Source organism: Strix uralensis, chromosome 4, assembly GCF_047716275.1.
Source record: "Strix uralensis isolate ZFMK-TIS-50842 chromosome 4, bStrUra1, whole genome shotgun sequence".
Classification (NCBI taxonomy): domain Eukaryota; kingdom Metazoa; phylum Chordata; class Aves; order Strigiformes; family Strigidae; genus Strix; species Strix uralensis.
This window is the reverse complement of record NC_133975.1, coordinates 20697803-20720832: the sequence shown is the minus strand read 5'-3', so window position 1 is coordinate 20720832 and position 23030 is coordinate 20697803. Positions and strand designations below refer to the sequence as shown.

At 37.1% G+C, this 23030-nt stretch overlaps 1 protein-coding gene across 3 annotated transcripts; it reads right to left on the bottom strand.

The window, feature by feature from the left end:
* Window positions 1–109: 109 nt before the first annotated feature.
* PI4K2B (phosphatidylinositol 4-kinase type 2 beta) lies at window positions 110–22728 on the bottom strand. Of its 3 annotated transcripts, XM_074865925.1 has the most exons (11): window positions 22343–22690; window positions 18326–18368; window positions 17812–17969; window positions 12345–12545; window positions 11723–11854; window positions 10322–10475; window positions 8740–8807; window positions 8172–8271; window positions 5467–5600; window positions 4343–4402; window positions 110–1780 (listed from the first exon to the last, which is right to left on the bottom strand). In XM_074865925.1, the coding sequence occupies exons 1-11, from the start codon at window positions 22433–22435 to the stop codon at window positions 1607–1609; spliced, it is 1317 nt and encodes a 438-aa protein (XP_074722026.1). In that variant the 5' UTR covers window positions 22436–22690; the 3' UTR covers window positions 110–1606. The 3 variants fall into 3 exon arrangements, with proteins under 3 accessions (XP_074722026.1, XP_074722025.1, XP_074722027.1); XM_074865924.1 differs by lacking the exon at window positions 18326–18368 and having other exon boundaries at window positions 22343–22726; XM_074865926.1 differs by lacking the exons at window positions 8172–8271; window positions 8740–8807; window positions 18326–18368 and having other exon boundaries at window positions 22343–22728.
* Window positions 22729–23030: the final 302 nt, after the last annotated feature.

Sequence of the window (23030 nt, the reverse complement as noted above, 5' to 3'; positions counted from 1 at the left end):
CTTCCCTCCCCAGCAGGTGCCGGTTTGGGACCAGAGTCATCCGCCGCCACAAAACGAAAGTAGGGGCGACTTACGGCAGCAGAAATAAGACAGCTGAGCCTAAACCCCGTGCATTTGGGACTAGGACATTTATTTTCTTCAAGGGACATGTCTGGTACATAAACACCATATTTTATTTTTTACTAAACTTTGATAGAAACCATCATGGAAAGTTTATAAAGGTGGTCATTTCAATCTTGTTTTGAACTCCACCCTATAGTGAGTTCTACATTTAAGGCTTAAACGTTTTAGTTAATCATGTGAATTGGTGACATGCTACATTAATATTTACATCCACTCAAAATTATATAAAATACAAGCATTTTATTATTTTTTAGTTTAACAGTATTGCTTTGAATTACAAAATACAGCAATGTCTGAAATACTGAAGGCTTCATAAAAGCAGCAATTTTTCTCCCATTCCCAGTCTTAACTGTCCAGAAAATTACTAAAATAAAAATATTTACCATGTTACATAAGCCACAGATCTAGAAACATGACCATCAAGTCTTAAACAACATAACTTAAATGCAAATGGCAACTGGCAGATGAGCATGACATCACTAAGGGCACAACAGTGCTCCATGTATTACTTTTTTTTTTTCCCCCTCCAGTCAAAAAAAACCCAACAGTGTGTTTAGATAGAAATTTAGAAGGCAGACTGGCTTTGTGACAAACACATTAGTGCTTTTATCATTAACAGTGCAGAACCACTTCAGTGACTACTGATGAACACATTTATATGCATATGGCAAAAACCTGTAACAACATGGTGCAATTCTTTCATTGTGATGAATATATAAAGAAATATCACAATTTTCCATACATGTGCTTAAACACACAAGTTCCAAAAGCTAGAGGTGAAATTTCAACCTCTGAAACATACACTCAGTTTCTTTTGTCACAGTAGGAACTGTGTGTACTTAGGTTGAATTTTGCTGTAAATTCAACTATTTAACTATTTTTGGTCCCCACATACAAAAAACCAACCTACGTCAAGCATTTTTTCCCTTCTCCTTTTCTTTTACTTGTTTGTCAAGGACAGACTGAATATAGGGTTTTTTTTTAGTGCATGACTTTTCAAGTAACTAGCCTATGAAAATCTATAAACAGCTTAAAATATCAGGAAGAAATTCCAAGGAAAAGCATTTTCACAATCAAAGATAACAATCTGCACTTTTTTTTTAAAGACCATATAAAAAGAAATTGAGAGTGTATAGGTTTTCAAACAAAAAGAATTCTGATTGTATTCAAAATTAGTTTCTCAGCATATGCAAACTGTATCTTCCCTTATTCAGAGTATTATTCAGAATACATTACTTTAGCCTATAAAAATACAGTATGGACAAATTCTTCTCATTCCCTGACATAAGAATTCACAATTTTGACACAAAAATTGTAAACTTTTATTACATTCAAAATACATTTCTTAAGTCTTTAGAATTTAAGTTCTGAGGTGTCAGCAGTCAGAGCTCTTGGTATACAGCAGAAGTACGTTATTGCAGAGCCTTTACACCGTAGTTTTCTACAGTTAAGGGAAACTTACTCTTCTCACATATTTTTGTTGCTACCAGGAGGAAAAGAAAGGCTTCCTGCTATGAAAGGTCTGCGTGAACGCATTACTCAGATGAACAATTCGGCCCTGACTTCCAGTGCTACTTCGCTCCACAATCACACGTGGCATCTGAACAAGCTGAATGGGACTTTTTCCATCCTTTAATGCCTGAGTAAGGTTTAGTATCTAAAAGAATAAAAGCAAGTAAGGTGAGGGTGCACAAATAAAACTGTGGCTAACAGGCTCATAAATTTAGATGTCACTCTTAAATCAGTGCTATAGAGGTCTATGCTGTCAAATTTATTTTTAAAAGATACTCTATTGGAAGTAGAAATACTTTATTTTTTTGGTAACATTGTGACATCCTACCGCTATCTGACTACCCTTCTATTCTTTTCCTGAGTATTTCATGCAATCCTCTCCAAATTTTTGGAAAACATTAGAGACAAAAATCTAACAGCATTTTAAATTTAGCACGTCAAGAGCATTGCACCATTAACAAAAAAAACCTACAAGAATGCAATCTACATGTATTTAACATAGGATCGACCAGGGGTTTAGCTACAAATTATTTTCACATCAGAAGATATGTAGCCATATTATTAACCCACACCAGACCCAGTGCTAAGATCCAAATTTAGCCCTCAGCTCCCAGGACTCTGTTATCTATCTTCCTTCTGAAACTTCAGTGCTCATGAACTGCCCTGATCATTTACTTCACATTCAATGTTAACCTGCTGAAAACTGGGGCAAGTATTCAATTTAGTTATGGTGACACATGTGCATTATCCTTAACATCAAGCCTTTTCTTTCCCTGCACAATGCCCTTCTGTTCCTTGTGCGACTTACTGCTGTTCATTCTGCACTTTCATGGCTGAAGAATCCTGGACAGATAAAGTCGTGCATCGTTTACTGCAATTTGGGTCTTCCAGCAACTCCACTTGGTATTTACATTTTCTAAGGCAAACCTTTGTAGATCTGTGTTACCTGATTTCTTAATCTCTATGTTCTTGAGAGAACTGTTTATCTTGGGTTTGAAACCCTTCCCAGTATTTTTTTTCCCCCACTTCACAGAAAAGTGCTTCTAACTACTTTTGGTACCTTAGATTTAAAGATCTCACCCCTTCTGTGCAGGATATATTTCTCTTCAGCCTTCTTATCTTTATCAACTAGATTTTTCATTTTCTAATTCTTAAAGTTTTCACTTTTAAGGATGTATTTACAGATGTTTGGCTATCCTGCAAATTCATCTTAAATGAATGAATCCATTATCATGTGATCTAGATACCAACTCTTCTATAATGCCCTTTAACATTGGTTTTAAACGAAAAGCAAGTCTAAAATCAGTGCTAAAAGGCAACATTTGCTGATGTATTTCCAATCACATCCAAGAATAACTCATTATTGCATTTCTTCCCTAAATCCATGCCTGAAAACATGACATTTCCCACAGTGAAACACATCCTTGTACAGCTAGAGAGAGATTTTTAAAACAAAACAAAAAACCCCAAATCTCTGCTGAAATCCACCCCAGGAAAAGGGTGTGAAGAAAAGGTCCAAACACAGCCTTTACAGTGGGAAATTAATTAGACAACCTTAGCTAGATCTCTCTCAAATACATACATCAGGTTTTTTCCTTAAGCTTTTTGTTAAATAACAGATTCCCTGTAGCCAATTGTCTCATCACAAAAAAGCTATTTAACACAGTTTAAGATGGATGAATACTTCAGAAGTGACCTTCCAGTGACTGCACAAACTTCTCAGAAAAGTTATTTCAGCAATAACTCCTATAATTCAATTTAATAAGTAAGGTTTGCTGGCTTTTAGCCACCACACATAACTAACATTAACTAGGATCATGTTTGGCTATGCACAGCTGCAGTCTTGTGCAAGGTACTTCTTGATATAGGAAGCTCTACACAGAAAAGGCCGGATTAAGCCGCTCTAGGAATTGTGAATGTCTGGCTTTAAACTATCTATGCCAAATTTATGAACACAGAGAAGTCAATTTCAATAAATTCAGGACAAATGGGACTATTAATTTATCTAGCCCAATTCCCTTACATTTTCACAAATCACTGTTTTACGCCTACAATGAACTAAATAATTTGTTCCCAGCTAAACCTTGTTTTCCAGTATATCACACCAGTCTTAAATTTTAAAGCAGCAAGGAGATGGAGAAACCCTTCTCCTCTCTTGTTTCCGTGTCAAAAAATAACAACACTTAATCATCTGAAAATAGCTGGATTCGTTCTAAGTATGGTTCTGACATTTGCTAGGATGAAAAATTTTTATATCCTGATATTGCTTTCTTGTGAGAGGTATTTCAATACTCAAGTTAACTGTCCACAATAAAGCTACATTTCTTTTAATAACATAATGAAATTACCCACCAAATTTTTCATCCAAGTTTATGACTCTTCTCCAGTGTTTCATCTTTAAAGTACCATCTAAGAATACGCAGGTATTAAGTCTTCCCCATCCCCCACAAAAACAATAAAACCCAATTACATTATTTAAAAAAATCATCTTCTACAAATATCAAAAAGAATCAGTATATACTTTCTGCTGTCTCATTTATATGCAAATACGAGTAAACTCTAGAAAGAAATTTAGTCTTCTCTGATGAAAACAGGTTCAAGTGTCATTCATTCAACAGGAGTCAGTTTATGTAGCTCTAAAAAAAAACCAGCTGAGAATTGATGACAAATTAAATACATAAATAAAAACATAAAGAAGCAGTCTTACCTGCCCCCTCATAACCGACATTTGGTTTTCAAAAGTAGACTTGTCAAATCCTTTATCAGCCTTTATTAAAGAAAACAAACAGTTATTATAAGAAATGACCCATTTATTTTTAGTTACATATTTATAGCACACAAATTCATCACAGTGATATTTACTAACAGCATAATAATTTTTGGAAGCTTCAAATAGTCATAGTATGACCCACAAAAAGGTCTATTTATTGCAGCAAGTTTACATACGTGAAAATGAAGGATGTTCCACATCATAAAAGTAAAATACATCAGCAGATACCACTTTAGGGCACTGGTAGGGAGGCTTAATACCATCACATAATGCCACACTGTTCTGTCTCTCACCTTTACTCTGGCAAAAGAACACTTCCTCCTTCAGATTTATTAAATACTTTAACTTCCACCGGGTTTAACAGACAAGCCAGAGTCACTTTGAATACAACTGAGTCAAAGATGCAAATATTGTGAATGTGTTTCAGGATATAGTTTCGATATTACAGCTGCATTTTCATTAAAAGTTTAAAATTTCCATTTCTTTCTGTCCTTATCGTTTGGATTATTTCACTTGAATATCTGACACAATTGTTTATGTAATGTTTAAGAGAAGGACACTTTTTTACATGTCAGTATTGCAGCACAGTTTCAGTATCTTTAAAATAAGTTTGACTTAAAACATGGTCAAGATTTCAGCATCAACTTCACACAACATATGTATGTAAAATTAAGTATATCAGAAGTATGCAGGTACTTCAAGTTACATTAAATACACAATTTGCTCAGGTTGCTACAGTTTATCTTAAGCATATACAAACCACACAGGTATGTCAAATAGAGTTTTTACACAGATTTGTGCTATAGAAGTTAACCACCTTTAACTGATTATGTGAAACTTAAGTACATAAAAGGTAATTATGTTTTCACATGAGCTGATTATTATCAATTAGCCACATTAGTGACACAGTTTCCTCTTAATTATATAAACCCTTTCTACCATTCCAATGTCAAAGCTAAAATAGCACAGTATCATGACATACAGAAGTTAAATTCATAAAAACAAAAATCACCTAACTGTTCCATTACAAGTATTAGCTATTTCAGTAATACTCAATTCACCTTAAATAGTTCATAAAGATCTTCACAAAGATCCTGTACAAAGTTCATATCAGAAATGCGAGGAAGAACTAGGTCTCTGGTCTCCTGAGAGAATGGAACTTTTGCTTGAGAAAGCCACGCCCAGTGAAAGGGATCTAATGCAGAAAAACAATACACTTAATGATTAACCACAGGCAAAAATGAAATTCTCAAGTGCTTGCCAGTACCCTGTGGTCTACTGGAAGTTCTCAGTAACACACCATTTTTCACACCATTGTTAGCCAATATACCTCTTTTGGCTACTGTTAGAAAAGCAGCTTTACAGCTACTTAGCTTTTTTTCCAAACAGTGAAAATATATTTTAAGTAATAAATAGTTAGCTGAAGCAATAAGTAAAAAAGTTATATAAATTAAATACTGTAAGCAACAGTAGAGGCCTTCTAGTTTAGTAATGCAGTCTCCTTTGGAGTAAAATAATGGCTGCAATCAAACAGAACTCTTTCAGACATTTGACTCATACTGAAGAATTAACAAAAAAGTAGCTACTATTTTTTAATAAAATTTTGTTTATTAAAATGCCTTCTTTTAAGCACGCTGAGAAAACCATTCTTAACTTTTCACATAATTGCTATTAAACAGCTTTTTCAAGAGATATTGTAAGAGTAATTAATACCACCAGATGTTAAATGAGACACCAAACAGTATCAGTTGCAGGAATTGAGGAGCATCAGTAGTAGCAGGACACCCACTGAACTTCCTAACATGGCCCTTTTGAGTCTGACAGTCCAGCCAGTTTCCCACCCACCTCAGTCTGTCCAGTTTGTATCTCACGTTTCACTACAGGAATACTATGAGACTGCACAGAAGGCCTGTCAAAAGTGAAGGGGAAGGAAAAAAAAAAAAAAAAAAAAAAAAATCAATATTCACTGCTCTTCCCTCATCCACTGAGCCAGTCACCTTATTTAAAGCTGTCTAGACAGTCAAGCAGTTTGTCCTTGGTAAATCCATGCTGGCTTCCTCATGACCTTCTTGTTCACATGCTCGAACACAGCTTCCAGGAGGATTCATTCCACAATCCTCATGGGGACTGAGGTTAGGCTGGCTACCCCAGCATTCCTTGCACCCTACATCCTGCCCTGCTTGAACATGGATGTGATACTCACCTTTTTCTAGTCATCAGCAACCTCCCACATTATTACAGTCTTTCAAGAGTGATGGGAAGACAGCCTCATACAACATCAGCCAGCTCCCATCATATTTCCAGTGCATCCCATCTACTCCTGTGAACTTCCATATGCCCATTTTGCTTAAATGCTCCCTTCTGTTTTGGGTAATGATTCATTCCCAGAGGCTCTGCTTATGAGCTCTGAGATCTGAAAGCAAATCTTATAAGTGAAAACTGAGGCAAAGTCAGCATTGAATAACTTGTTCTTTTTTATGCCTTTTGCCTTTAGGTGTTTGCTGCACTCTTCTTCAGCCCCACTCTCATTTCTAATTTACTTAACCCTTTCTTGTTGCCCTTTATGTTCTTTGTTAGCTTTACTCCAGCTGGGCTTTGACTTTCCAGACTCCATTCTTGCACTTTCGGACAAAGTCTCTATTTTTCCAGGGGAGTCTCTACATCCATTTTTTTAATATACTTAATTTCTGTGCCCTGGTTCAGTCAGGAGTTCCCTGTTCATCCATGCTGGACCAACTTCCTGCCTTCTGAAGAGGCTGTTCTCTTGGCCTTGAGGAGGTTATCCTTGATGATCAACCAGCTCTAGTCACCAAGAAAACATGTTCTATCTGTCAAGAGCCTGCAATTTTAAACAACTTTATGCTACAAGTTTACCTTTACAGAATTGTCACACACTCGTCCAACTGCAAAAGAATTCTAAAGGATCATCCAAGTTTATTACTTTGGATGATAAAGTAAAAGATGGTATAAAATAAACAGTAATAGTCTAGAACAGCTGCAGAAGTGACTGTAGCCAAGAGATACATAGGACAGTATCAAGATACACAGAGACTATACAGGGTGCTGGGTGGGGTAATTAACTAGCCTTTTGACAGCAAAACTAGCCCACACTTAACTGCCGTAATCACCTGATTGGCTAATAGTCCCCAGAAATAATTGTAAATCCTGTTGGGCACTTCCCTCTAAACTGTAAGTAGTCAAAGATGTGTTAGAAGCAATCTAGCTTTAACAGTAGTATCCATTTTCAGTCTGCTTGAAAATACTAATTAAAGATTAACCCTGTAGAAGTAAGCTAAAGCTGAGAACAAGTGAAAATAACATGTAACTTGTCTACTTGTTCACCTAAAACAGTACCCTTTCTTTTGAAACAGAAATCCAGCTGTGAGAGACAGAACTTGCGTATCCTTGCACTCAAGTCATTTTCCACTATGTTTTTCAAGAAAACACACATGAAAAATGTGTTGCTAAATTTTTCCAATTCCAAAATCAATAGGTTTACATACAGTAGTATGTTTATGTATATCCATGTATTAATATTGTTTAAAGGTATAAGGGTAAAAAAACATGAAGGACTAAATCACACATGCCATTGCAAAAATGGCATTTGTTGCTAACTTTCTAAGGAAGAGTACATTATTTAAAAATTCGATATATAAACTACAGCAATGATTTCTTAGTTTCTTACTACAACCACACAACTAAAAAAAAATGCTTATTTGGAAGTTACTCTCCCAAAAGGAAGGTGGTTGAAGAATGCAATACTTACACGCCCTCCACTCATCAGGATGCTTAAAAGGAAATGCTAAACCATTGTCAATTGCAGCAATTTTAATAGTGGATTCTTTAGTTATAGTCCATTGGCTATCCTACGGAAGAAATATTTCAGAAGTAAGTGATACCTATGTGCTTTCAAAAGTAGTGAAATACAATAAAAATACTAAATAATATACTTTTTAGCTTCACTGCTTAAACTCCAGCACATACAATTCTTACTCTGCCACCACTAAAGAGGAGCCCTTCCCCCAAATACAAGAGAAGCAGAGCACATAAATAGCTGAAGAAGTGTGCTTGAGCAACAGTGGGCAGTTTTATTATTATAGCCCAAGCTAGTAAAGAAAAAATACAGAACAATAAAAATAACTTCTAGCACTGTTCTATCTAGACTAGTCTAATCCAAATAGCTTTTCCATTCATTTCGCCTAGAATAATTTGCAGTTATCATATTTCTTGAGACCACGCACCAGAATTAAAGCCACACACTTCATCCCCTGCAAGACCAAGTTTTAAAACTAAACAATTTAAAGAATATAAGTTTCAGAGTACAATTTTCTTACCTTATCTGACAGATCAAGTCCATCATCTTGTTTTTCATACCTGACTAACCAATTATCGTTACCTCTGTCTTTAAACAGAAAAATGCATGTCACAATACATCATTTATAAAGAAATCATCATCTAAAGTGATATACAATGAGTAATATCGTAAATTGAGAATTTACCAAAGGAGTCAGGCAAAACTGTTCAAAAAGTTTTTTTCCATCACAATACATGTGGTTGAGCTTTACTGAAATGTATGAGGCAACTGATTTACTGGAAAGACCAAAAATTTACCAAGTGTTTTTAGGTATGTATTACTGCTTTAGTTTACCCAACTGGCTGAATATACAGCAAAATATCAAGGAAACTAAGAGAAACTACTTTCACTCATTTTATGCAGAAAGATTGGCTGTAGTGTGCACTTTTCCTGGGGAAAACACTGTCAGCAGCAGCAACCACAATGACTTAACTTTTAAGCTTGTTTTAATGCTGATGGGGAAAGGGAGAGGTCCTCCAAAATTACAGATACTGTGATGTTTGACTACATGGAGAAAAGAGACTCTCCAAAGATGGAGGTGAGAAAAAAAATGAAGAGCATTTCAGAAGCTGAAAATGTCTGCACCATTCAGACAAAGTTGAGACACTGAAGGCTTTGACAAGGTCTTTCAGAGAAAGGATGACTGCATCCATCAGAAGACTTTCATGTTCTATCATGTTAGATATATTAGGTGGAGGTAAAATCATCCACATAATGAGGTTTTGCATTTTGAGTATTTTCCTTACAATTTTAAGAACTTCACAGGACACAGGAATTGTTTGGAAACACTGGGATCCATTTGATAAAGCTGACAGACCATAGCAACAGGTAGGAAGTATTATGTTCTTACAAAACTTTCCTCTTTTAGTTCGCTTCTAAAAAGACACAGGTTAGAGTGACTTATTTAAGAAAAGAAAAATGAACTAGCACTGGTATGTCTGAAGATGAGTAAAGACGCCCACCTCTGACAAAGTAGCAAAGGAAGTATTTTAAATATAAAACTGCCTCTGCATTTTTGAGCAAATAAATCAACCTACATAGTCAACAGAAAAATCCCAGCTTCTGAGTAAAAGAAACAAGAATCCACGAGAACAGAGAGATATACATCACAGTTGTACTTCAGTGCCTAGTCACAATGAATATGAACTATTTTGCACTCATGTGAACCTGTGCTGTTATTGGCTCCAGCTTAGTATAAAAGGAAGCGTAGTCATGGCTTTCTCTTGGTTCCTGAAACCCCACCATCCCTTATCCTAATGAGGACAGACTTAGCTTATTGACAGAATTAAAGCATAATGAAAGTAGTTGGTCTTGAATTCTTACACTGCTTAAAATATCAAGTAACAGCTAAAAAGGGTTGTTTGGACTTTGTCATATTGCAATATTCAATGTTTGAATTCAAAGTATATTTTTTAAAGTTTAAAATGCAACATTCTGGCCTTCACTTTTGAGAAAAGCATCTGAAATGCATTAAAAGCCTCCAGCAGCAGCTTTCAGCCAGCACTGCTTACCATTTTTGCCTCACAAAAGTAGATGAGATACTGAGAGACATTAACAGATACCTGTATTTCTGATGACATAATCCAAGATAACCAATCTTTCAAACTGTGACTGAAATTCTTTCCTTGTATTCTCAGGTAAAGGATCAGTTTCAAACTTCCTGAGCCAGTAGTCAGCTTCTTTATATCCTTCAACAAACAGCTGGAAGGAGCCAACCTGAAACATTACGAAACTGCATTTGGAAAATGTACTTGGGCAGGTCACATAACTAATTTTAACATTAACAGAAGAACTGATTATATACTTTCAAAGTTCAGAAAACAGGAAGTATGACATTAAAAAAAAAAAAAAGGAAAAATGTAAGACTCAAATCGTGAGGGTTTTTTCCGGGTTTTTTGTTGGTTTTTTTTAATATTTGTTTAAGCACTCACTGAGTTTACCAGGAATAAGATGTAGCCAGACAGCAAAATGTAGATGAACACACAGTGTCATAAGCAATCGTTGGAACAAAAGAAAAAGAAATAGCATCTGTTCTCTTTTCTACTGGGAACACTTTGTTCAATAGTTCATAAGAAATCACAGGAGAAAAATCTCAGAAAAATTTGTATGTTTCATTGATGAGAATAGCAGCATTAACCATTTTTTCAAGACAGACACTTTTTGCATGAAAATAGCTGAAATACATTTCCCAAAAGAGTCCAAGGAAAAAAACTACAGATAGCATAGTCTCCACATGTGTGGGCAACAGGAAAGGAGCTCCAGATTAAAATTCAGAAAAGGACTTATATTCGAGAAGTAAACACGGATAGATGCACACATGCAGAGACATGGATAAACACACAGCATGTGGAATAACCATGCTGATACAAGCTTGCGTAATGTATGTCACATGGATCAAAATTGTGGTAACATTTTGGGGATACAATAAGGCTCATTAGGCAGGAAAGATGTGAGGTTTTAGTCAGTGAAGTACTGCACACAAGATGAAAGGAAGGTAGAATGAACACAAAAATCACATATCTAAAGGAATAAAATGAACAATAGAAGGAAAAAATGAAGAGTCAGGAAAAATGAAAGCACTAGATAAATTGCAGGGGAGAAACAATTAAGAATATAAAAACATGACACTGAAGGAAAACATACTAAACAGTCAAGAAAAAAAAACCACAGGGGTGGGAGATTTACATTTTAACATATTACTCCTCCAGCAAAAAGCTAGACTGCAAACTGAAACAAAAAGTGGCAAGATTATTAAAGCAGTTAGATGAAGGAATGATGTAACAGAGTGGATAGATTTTGCATAGAAACAGTCATATTTATCAAACTTTAATCATTCAGACAGTTGTCAACAAGGAACAAGGTTTTTCTTCTACTGTTGAAGTTACCTACAAATATTCTTTTTTTTAATTCAAAGTTTTGTGTAAGAATCAAGAAACGCACAAATTACTTATTTGTCATCTTACCTTAGGAGGTAGTCCAATTCGATTAAATTTTTTAGCAACTTTTGGCACTTTCTCTAAAGCATATTTTTTTCCTCTTGATTTTGCACGATCTATTGCACTGTAATTAAAGGTCTCACTGACAAGCCAGACAACCTTAAAATATGAAAGTTAGAAACACAGCTCAGAATTCCTTATTATTTCAATTATAAATCACAGTAAATTTTATGCTCAGTTGTCAAAAAAGCAAAAAGGAAGCATCAGGCATTTCCAACAGACAAATTTTATACGAAAAGATGAGTATTTGCTATTTTACATATCTCAAACAAAACCAGGAATCTTTATATGCTGCTTTTTGCAATTTTTGCATCAGAACATGAGGCACAGAAGTGTCAGAAAATGCTAGAAACTGAAGTAGTTCCAAAGAAGAGATTCAATTCAGATTTCAAACTTATCCTTTAAAACAAAAATCACAGTCATTATTCCTACACCAAACCACTGTGCCTTTGGACTTGCGATAGTTCATAAATGACTTAGGGATAATGCATGATACACAAGGATGTCTCCATAACTACAGTCCAAAGACTGACAAGTCAGTCACTATGTATTTTTTTGCATTCAGTAATTTATGTATTTTAACTTTTACCTTGGTTTTAGGTACAACTCCTAGCCCAAGCTTGTCATCCACAAGATAGGCACCAGCTTCAGAGAGGTATCCCTGATTCGGAACGAGGCAGCCTCTGCCAAAGCAGCAAGGACAACAAACTTTGTGAAAATATTTGGTCCATTTTGGATTCAGATGTCCATAAGGCTCTTCAGATTTTGGTTTGAACACTCCAATAATTTTCTAGGATAAATAATATAAAATTAAAGTATGAATACTTTGAGTTGCAATAATGAAAATTAGTTATTTGAAAGTATTGGTCAGATACCATACATGGCATTTTACAGTTGCTCTTTTTAGATTATCAAATAATAAAACTACAAAATAGTATTCCAAATAAATTTATCATCAAATGCTTATCTAACAGTAGTAAAAATTCAAAATAAGCTCTTCATAAGAGAAAAATCAAAGCCAGCTAGCATTTACTAGTTTTTCAAAATTAGAGGACAGCATTTTAGAATATAATTTCTTTTATATTGAGTTTTTTTAAAAACGAGGATTTAAAAGTAGTTTTAAAAATCATGTTCAACCCACCAATTAAGGCATTGATGAGATATTTCAGAGACATAATGGTTCCAGGAAAGTGACAAACATACAGAATGCTAATAATCAGATGTTACCTTTTCTCTTTTACATCTATTTTATGTATTACTTTAAGTTTGAATGGATCAAAATGTTCTGCACTTCGCAATTCCCAAGGGTGGTGCTGTTTACCACTGCTGTAGATTCCTCAACTCAAAGCTGAGAATGGCTCACACTATCAGCCTCCATTTACATTGGAGACATGTAGTAAAGCTTAAAATTACTCAAAGTACTGTATCCAATTTTGGACACTGTGCTTCAAGAAATCTGTTAACAAACTGGAGAAAGTTGAAAAAACAATGAGAATAAGCACAAAAAAATGTGAATAATGAAAGCCTGTATAACAGGGATTGTTTAGCCTAAGAGAAATCAGGGCACAATGAACTATGTAATAGGTTGCTACAGAGAAAAAAGGAACAACACATTTACTGTTAACAAGCCAAGAAATGATAGGCTTAAATCCCAGCAGATAAGTTAAAAAAAACACAAACCCTTTTGAACCTTAAGAGTGGCTCAAGACTGGAACAGACTGCCAGGTTGTGGAGTCTCTGAAACAGGATGCCACTAACAGGTTGGTTAGACATTCATCAGAAATCATGTTAAAACGATCCTGCTCCATAACACAGGCATTAAATGGATGATTTCTCAAGGTGCCTCCTACACACAATTCTATATTTGTTAACCTCAAACCACAAGATTATTACCACACTAAAATATATAACCTTCCAATTGTCTGTGATAAACTTTAGCCTAGTGCATAAAGTCCATGTAATGACTCTTCCATAGCTCAAGTGAAATGCTGTAGAAATGCTGTATCTTCATTCCTTCTCACAGGACCATGGTGAATAAATGAAATTATCATCTAATAAATATTTAAGAACAACTGTTTAAGAAGCATTTTCACGTATTAGTACTTTCCTGAATCCTTCTCAAAGTGAGTATCTCATTAAGCTAAACACTGCCTCCTGTTGCGCCATCACTCATAGATGATTTACACTCTTAAGTCATGAACAAGTTTGCTGGCAGTCAGAAATGAGTGTTCTGCTTCAAGTAACTGCTGATTCAACTAGATTAGGGAGAAGACTTGACTAGTTGTTCTAGCTTCTCCAGAATTTTCACCCACTTTGTCCAAGACAATTCAACTAGTCCAAGATTGTCCAAGAAAATCTTGCTTTGTCCAAGACAAACTACAGAGAACTTTATTCATTCAGTTTGTAAACAGATTACATAAGACACCAGGCATTAGTAGCATCACCTGTATTGTCCATCTATTTTGATTCATTCCCATCAACTACCAGAAGAAATAAGTTATGAAATATTATTATTTGCATTCATCCTATAAAATAAGTTTCCTATCAACTGGGGAAGGAAACAAATTGACAAAAATTCTCTTGGTTTTGGTATGCTGTTATCTGTGACTCTAAGGCTACTTTCAAAATCATAACCAAGTTCTATGCAACTTCACAGACACAATTCAGTTTAGACCTACACAAAAGGTTGCACTTACAAAAAATATTCTATGCAACGTGAAAGGCCAAGATGATGTTCTCTGAACATTCCCCCCCCCCCCCCCCCCAAAAAAAAAAAAAAAAAAAAAAATCACACTTTAGAAACTGAATTTACTTAGTATACTAGTTTAGTCAAAATTCTAATGTTAGGTTTAGAATTGTTATAAAGTTCAATTTTTTTCCTATTGAATCACAGGTATCCACCCACTCAAAACAAAGCTAGCAGCTTTTCATTTCCCTGAAACAGTGGTGTATTTGGTAGTATATGCTGAGCCACTAATTACCTCTTTTCTGAATCGCTCTCTGGATACTTCCTACAAACTGCCCATTTTAAAAAGGAGCTTAGCCCATTCCATCACTTGCCTGGACCATACTGTGCTATACTGTCAAATCTAGAGACAGTTTTCAAGGTTTCACCTAAGTCAGAACCTTGCTAAATTTTGCAAAGTCACTGCTGTTGAGGACCAGAGTAGAACCAGAAAGCTCAATATGTTGACAACTTACATGCTTAATTTTGCAAGTCAAAATTAATTTCTAGACTGACTCCATTGGCATTAGCATTAGCCAATAGCTAAACTGTCAAAAACATGTTGCAGAACAGTTTGTAACAGACACAATGTCTTTTATTTTATTAGTTACTTAATGAACAACAACTGCAGAAATAAGCAGCACTGTTGCTGAAGTATTGACTAAGTACTGAACTGCTTCATACCAGTATACAACTATGCCAATAAATGCAAAAAGTTTCTAGTGTTAATCAGACAATTTTAGTTTTATCTTTCTGATAGACTCAAGTCAGCGAATAAGATGACCTAATGGAAACAGGTTATTTTACCTGTAACTTGGTATTTGTGTGGGTAAACACTTCAGAAGCTGATCAGTAAGAAAGCTTAGCACGTCTTTAATAAGCTCTTTCCCAGCATAAGGAAGAGGAGATTACTCAAGAAGAATAGGAGAAAGCAAGTCACAAAACTGGTCTGAAGTAGAATGATGCAATACTGTGACAAACAGGATGGGAAATCCCTTCTACAAATGGGCGTTGCACTACTGACAAAATTAAGTTTTATCAGACTTTTAATATGGATAACAAACTTAGATAAGCTCTAAATTTAGTGCAAAGAATAAAAGCAAAATTGAAAGGCAGCTAGGAACTCAGCATCATTATTCTCACAGTCCCATGTTAGCAAATACTTTTGCAATTAAATTTTTATGGCCCACGTTAAAAATATTGGTGGTTTTTCAGTCTTTTCTCCTAAATACTTACATTGAAATCAATGACCTGCATAAAGGGGGAGGGCAAGTCACTACTAGGAACTTAATTAGGAACAAAACCAACACTTCACTGCAAAACAGAAGTAAAACCAACAAGAAAATCACCATGTAAGAACAAGGAAGTAAGGTGCTCCATTCAAAATGCTATGGTTACAAAAATCAGGTGTAAGTACTCTCTCATTAGCCTCAAGGCACAGTGAGCCTCTCAGGCATTTGCCAGTCACCAAAAAACTGCAAAATCAGTCTGGAGAGGCTTCAGACAAAAGAGATTTGCACATATGAAAATCCATAACAGGGATGACTTTTTTCCAAGTCATTTCTCAACTAACTGATGTCCTAAAAATAAAAGATCTCAATTGAACAGCATTAAGAAAAACTCAAAAAACCCCCAAACCCTTAACCAGTTTTAAAGCATTTTTAGCATAGCACTATAGAATATTCTTTAGACAGGTCATGCATTGAATTTTTGAAAAAGTATTGATTTAAACCAGTATTTGGTTACTTACTCAGATTTTTCCCTATTGCATATTAAATAAGCTATAATCCTAATTTAAAATACTTCTTTAAAAACAGTGTAAATTTTCAATACGTATATATAAGCATACAGCCTGGAAACCTACAAACTACTGAAGTAGGGAAGTGACCTGAAGTTTAAGAAGTCTGCTGAAACTTTGAACAGGTTTTCATATTAACAGCATTGTACGTGACAGCAAGAATCCCACAAAGCGATCAGAGAACGAATTATTTTTTTTCCTTCCAGTTTCAAAAAGAGAGACATCCTCATTCCCAACCTACTTTGGCTCTCCTCCACCAGAATGAAGGGGGTCATGACTAACAAGTGTTCCTGGAACACAGGAATATGAATTGCAAGGTGCAGTTCTTAGAAGGTTTTGAAGGGGTAGTTCTGTTACTTTCCATCTAAGACATGAAGTCGTAAATTCATATGTTTATTTGTATTAAGTCAGGTAACTATTCTAAAAACCACTCATTCACTAAAGTGTAAAAATCATCACCAGAAAAGTGTCATTAAAACCAAGCATCTATGAAAATTAAATGGCAAAACAGGAATATATTCTGTAATGACCAATAATATGAATAAAAGCTAAACAAAAACCATAATACTTCCTAAACAAATGGGAAATGACCATTCTGGGGATGCAGTGAAGAACAACTTTGAGTATGTTCTAAAAACCTACGCACTTAAAATTTTACAATTCCATGTCCAACACAACTGGTATCTTCAGGATTAATGAATACCTACATCTACCTAAGACCAGAAGACTACTGATTGAGTTTAAAATAAAATCAGATATGACAAATTAACAATGGTGTGGGGGTTGGGAGCCATCTTTTTTCAAACAGGTTGGTAAGCAGACAAAGTAATTCTGATTTAAAGAAAACAATGTGAAAGTATGTCTGAAACATAATTTTCTCTTACTAAATAATGCTAACCAAATGTTACTTTTCAAGCAAGATATTCAGGTAACTGTTACTTCTCTGTCTCAAAGTAACCTTTCAACACCTCTTTGATGATCACTATTCAAGGTACCATCTACCACTAAAGGAGGGAAACTGAAGATTCAGCACACAAATACAAGTAAAAAGGTAGATTTGTTTATATCACTCTTCTTACTCATCTACCAATCATATAAGAGGAAGGAGACATGACCTAAACAAAAGACTGTCTAAAAAGAAAAGAAATAAAAATACAGAAAGCTTGGCTAATGAAACCTAAACAGTACCCAAATCACAAGCTCGGTTGTGTCAAAAATCAATTAAAACATACAAAGAACAAAAAGATTCTGTGCAAAGGAATTCCTGAATTATTTTCAGATGTTAGAGGCCCTTTTATTTTCTTTGGTGCAGATCATTCAAAAAATGGTAAAACTGCAACAGAGAAGCTTATGCTGCAAGACATAATTGGGAATCTAAGTATTTCTTGCATTGATTTTTTCCAACATAGATTTTGGCATACCACAAATTATTAAGCAACTTATTTCAATTAATTTCCATTTAAATGGAATTTTAAAATTTCCATTTTAAACTCATTGCTGACCGTTTCTCTGACTTTTCAATAACATGCTCACCCCTTTTGGATCCTTGGCAAAGTAACTCCCACTAGATCCTTGTGAGATCCTTTCTGGAAAAACTCCACACTCTATAGCTTGCTCTGCTCTCAGAATAATTTCTGCAAATTCTGGATCATCTAAAAATATATTCATATCAGCAGTATGTCCTGTATGTCCTGAAAAATAAGAAAACAAGCCATCTTGAGCGTAATTTGTACTACAAATTCACAGCAACTTAAGTAAACACACTGAGAAGCTAACAGCCTTCCCTGCTAATGCCCATTCAACAGCAGGCTGAAAAATCTGGTCCATTAAACCAGTGCAAGTTTTGCTGCTGATTCACCCGCCTCTAATCAACCTTTTGTTTCAAGTAAATCAGCCAAATCTGCAACAACTAATTTGAGACTACCACTGCAAAGTGTTTATACTTTCCAACGATTTTTTCAAATTTTGATTTACGTAAGGAAGCCTATAAGAAAAAAGTCCCTTCAAAACCGTATCTGTAAAAAAATGTGCTAAAGATTTTACATACCATTTTTATTAAGATTTGTGTGTCCTTCTGTAGAGAAAGCTACCTGAAAGTAAACTGTCCGTTACCCACTATTAGAATGGTATCATACCATTCATTTAACAGCTTGGCTAACATGTTCATTATCTGCTAAGACACAATGAAGTTATTTACAAAACAATCCGTTACACTAGCACTGACAAGCTGCACCAATATCCCGGTGAAGTACTGCATGCCATCACCATTCCAACGTTCAAATACTATCAACTACTAGTAGAATTTCTTTATGTACTGACCAAAAGATCAGCTCCACACAGGCATTTATGCAACTATTGCATCTATGCAACTATTTAGAAAGATAACTAGAAAAGAAGTTGCCAGGATTTAATACTTCTATTGCTCTTTAAACTTTCTCAAACTATGTCTTTGCAAGTTTTGAAACTGTAGATTTTTGTACCTTACTTTCCAGGCTAAGGTTATACCACATTCTTACTGAATGCATTTTAATGGGACTGTGGATTAGGGCTCATTTCTGTATTAAGTAACAGCTACATCATTCTAAATTAAACATTCACAGATAAAGTTGCCTTGTTCCCATTTCAGCACCTGAAGAAATGTAAGATAAAACACATACATTCTTCTGGAATGACAGCTGACACAGAATCCATTCAGAAAAGATACTCCTAAGGAGTTTGCGGATAGCCAAATAAAAAAATCAATAATACAAATCACTGTTGGTGTTTTGGAACTCCTTTTTGTAGCACAGGACATGCTCTAAAGTTTTCTAGAACATTACCACTTGCCTGCATGAACCACTCACCGATAATAACATGGCTTCCAAACCAATACAACTAAAAAGCATAAAACACAAGAAAACCTTAACATAATTTGGCAACAGGAAGAGAAGCCTTAAAACTAATAGCAGCTCATTCATAAGGATCAACTACAGCCCATTAGATCAGAATCTGTTAGACTACTTGGCCAATACTTCTTCAATAAATTACTGTTTAAGATTTTTATTGGGACTGTCAGGGACAATCAAGAAATTGCAGTTCATAGAGTCAGCCACCAAGAGAGAGGGAAAGGGTTTTAAGATTTCCTGGTCACAAAGTACTTAAGTGAGGTAGGGAAATAAACCAAAAAAACTACAGTACACTTATTTTTACGGAAGAAGGCACTTGGTGATGTGGTGGTTCTTATTCCATACTCAAGCCTCAACTACCCCTACACAAGAAACATCACATCACACAGCTGAGCTGCAACTACTACATATTTTTGCCAGTGAAGGCAAAATCAGGGTTCAGCATTATACTGTTACCAGATGAAATGCAACATCCGTATTAAGTTGCTCTGCACATTCATCTTCCAGGTGAAGAGGACCTACAGATGAACTTTCTATCACAAAGACGGAAGTTGTCTATGTGAAAAACAACTTTCTCAGAGGCCAGTTTTTAATTTCTGTGCATTCATTCCAGACTGTGCATTCATTCCAGAATCTAAAACTGTAACTAGTCTCACTGCCTCAAGGAAATTCTTCAACCATGTCTTTTCTAACATAAAAGATAACTGCAGGAAAAAGATATTCAATTAAAAATCAAATTAAAACCAAAGAAACCACATTATGCTGTATGCTCAAGGAAGAACAGAACAATAATTTTTGAAGCTTATGATCCATGTGGTATTGCTACTGCGCTACTAGAAAGCCTGCTGTTACCAGAGTGATGTGGCTGTACAAAAACATATAGGCTGAAAACAAGGAAACTGGCGGTTTTAAGAAGTTTCCTTTCAGTTTATCAATACTCTTCATATGAAAAGCCATTTTAATTGAAGCTAGTATTTGCTGAATGTGGCAGGGTTTTCTGAGTTGGTGGTCTCTTCAAAAATTATTTTAACCAAGTTTTTCACTGTGAAAGCGTATCATGGTCACAACTTACTCCCAGTACAGTCTCTAAACTTAAAACTGTAACTAATCAAGGTTTTTCCTGCATCTGCTCTTGAAAACTACTCTTCTCATTGAACTCCCACTCAGGAGACCAGGGCTCACACATACACAGCTTAACTACCAAGCTCAATAACTGTTTTCAAATTAATTTGAACAAGGCCTACAGCTTTCAGGCTGCTGTACTGGAATGATGAGGACGTGCCAAAGAAGATACAAATACTATCATCCACGTATACACCTTAACCTGTTCTTCCACCATGTTAACATGACATAAACTAAACTAATACACTTAACAAGAGTAACATGTATGAACTTCAATACTAAACAAACTTTATACTATTTTAACATTAACACAATTAAAGGTAGTCCCTTCAACCAATTCCATCTTTTTCTATACAGAGTCTCATATTCTGACCATAATTCCATTATGAAAACACTCCTTGCGTTGCAATAACATGCATGAATAACATCCCTTGCCTGTTTGTTACACCTGACACATGAAACAATGCTGTACCTTCAAGTGTTAGACATACAGAAAAGGTAAGGACAAAGAAGCAACAGCAAGAGATGAGATGCTACGATCAATCACAGTTCTGAGATTTTCTTACATACTCCTGGGGCAGTTCCCAAGCAGTACTCTGCATTCACTACACTAACTGCCCCAGTAGTGCAAGACCCATGGCTCTAGTCTCCACTCTGAAACATTAACTACGTTTTGTTAAAAGCACTGTCGCATTAACACGTCTTAAGCCTTGTGGGAACAAGACAGGAGAACTCTAACATTTTAATGGCACATTTGCATTACAAGTCTGGTCTACACTTGGGACCATTGGTTAAAAGATGAGATTAACACCGTACACTAGCAAAAACTCTCTGTGCCTACTAAAAAAACAACTTTAATAACTTAAAACTTAAAATATTTTGCTCAGATGGATGGGGTTTTTGTTTGGATTTTTTTTTTTTTTAACACACTATTGTTGCAAAAGGAACAATTTTCACCAGTCTCTGGCAAGAAATCCTATGGTATAATTACAACAGCAAACACTATTAAGTCATAGAAGTCCACAGATTTCCATCAGCAAACCTTTCCTAGATGTACACCTATTTACAAAGCTGCACAGAATCAGAAAGCTTGCAAGTCTAAAGAAAAAAAGTAAGCAATAAATATTGTGTAGTTTATCATTTTGCCTGTATATTTAGAATTAGATACTGACCATGTTTATGCTTCCTTTCAAATTAATAAATAAGTTTTTGCATTTCTGAATTTTCACATTACATTTCCTTCTCTCTCCAAGGCTAGATTTCAAAACATGGAAAGCAGATAAATTTTTGTGAAAACCAAAAATATGACAGAAGTGTCCACATCAAAAACTCTTAATACATGTGATGGTACAAAGACGGGAACAGATGTCTGGAGCAAAGAACAGAGACTAAAATTTTTTTAAAGGATGAAAACATGGGTGTCACAAGCAACTAACTGCTGGAATAGGTGGGACAAATAGAAAACTTGACTGAGTTCACCAAGTGTTCAGGAAGCAGCAGCGAGTCCCACCACAGAACACAGTCTGTAAAACATGCAAAGCCCTAAGTTTCGAAGAATACAAACAGAAGCAAACAAAGGAAAGCCCAACAAAACAGGAGACGGAGAACAAGGAGAAGTTAACAGTGGAGACACTCATGAAAATGTAAATGAGTTCGTGCAGCCCTGCACAGAAAGACAAAGCATTTGAATTTCGAGCCATTCAGAGCACTTTCCCTTCCAGGGCTATGGTCAGCGAGCCCACACGCCGCGCACGGGTGACGCACCGCTGCCCCTCGCTGATACCGCCTGGCGATAAAAGCTGGTAATATGCTTCCCAGGGGACAGGGACACCTTAAGGAGGCACCGGGCATGGCACATCAAGCGTACTTCAGTCCCTACAGGTATTTTTCCAGCCTCGCTGGCCAGACAGGGCAGGGGCTACCTCTCGCCCCAGAGACAGCCGGGCAGCCCTCCCCGAGCAAAGGCAGCCTGCCCCCAGCCGCGCCGGCGCGCCCCCCGCAGCTCCCCTCCGCGTCCGGCCGAGCCCGGCGGGGGAGGCGGCGGCCCCGGGCCGTACCTGCGGCGGCGCGGGGCTCCTTGTCCCGGGCGGCGCCCGCTCGGCGGCCGCGGCCGGTGCCCGAGGCCCGCAGGAGAGGCTCGTCCTCTCCATCCCCCTCGGGCCCCGAATCCTCCTCACCCGAGTCCTCCTCCTCCAGCCCCAGCTCCCCACACAGCCTCACAGCCCCGCCGGGGGCGGCTTTCACGCCTTGCGGCCCCCGCCGGGGCGGCCCTGCCTGAGGCGCCGGCTCCGCGAAGAGCAGCAGCCGCTCATCGGGCTCCTCAGCACTCGGCTCCGCCATGGGCGACCGCGGGCCGAGCGCGGTGGGAGGCGCCGCCGGGCGGGCTCAGGCCCCTCCGCCGCAGCCCATGGCGCCGCCGGCCGCCACAGCCAGCGCCGCGGCCACGGCCGGCGCCCTGCGCATGCGCGCGGAGCGGCACCCCGCCCCCTGCCTTAAAGAGGCCGCGGAGCATCCCCGAACCAAGCCTGTGTGTCTGGGCCGCGCTCGTCAGCGCGCTCCGAGGGGCCCATCAGGACCCCGCGGGCTTCTCCAGGCCATCCGCCGGTCATGGGGCGAGCACGGCCATTGGCAGAGAATTTATGCCTCGCGGCAAACCTGTGCTGGGGGTGTGGCGAAGTCCGGCGCTGGAGCCGCTGTCGCACGCCAGCTCGGGGGAAAAGCGGCCGGGCGGCATCAGGGGCTGCG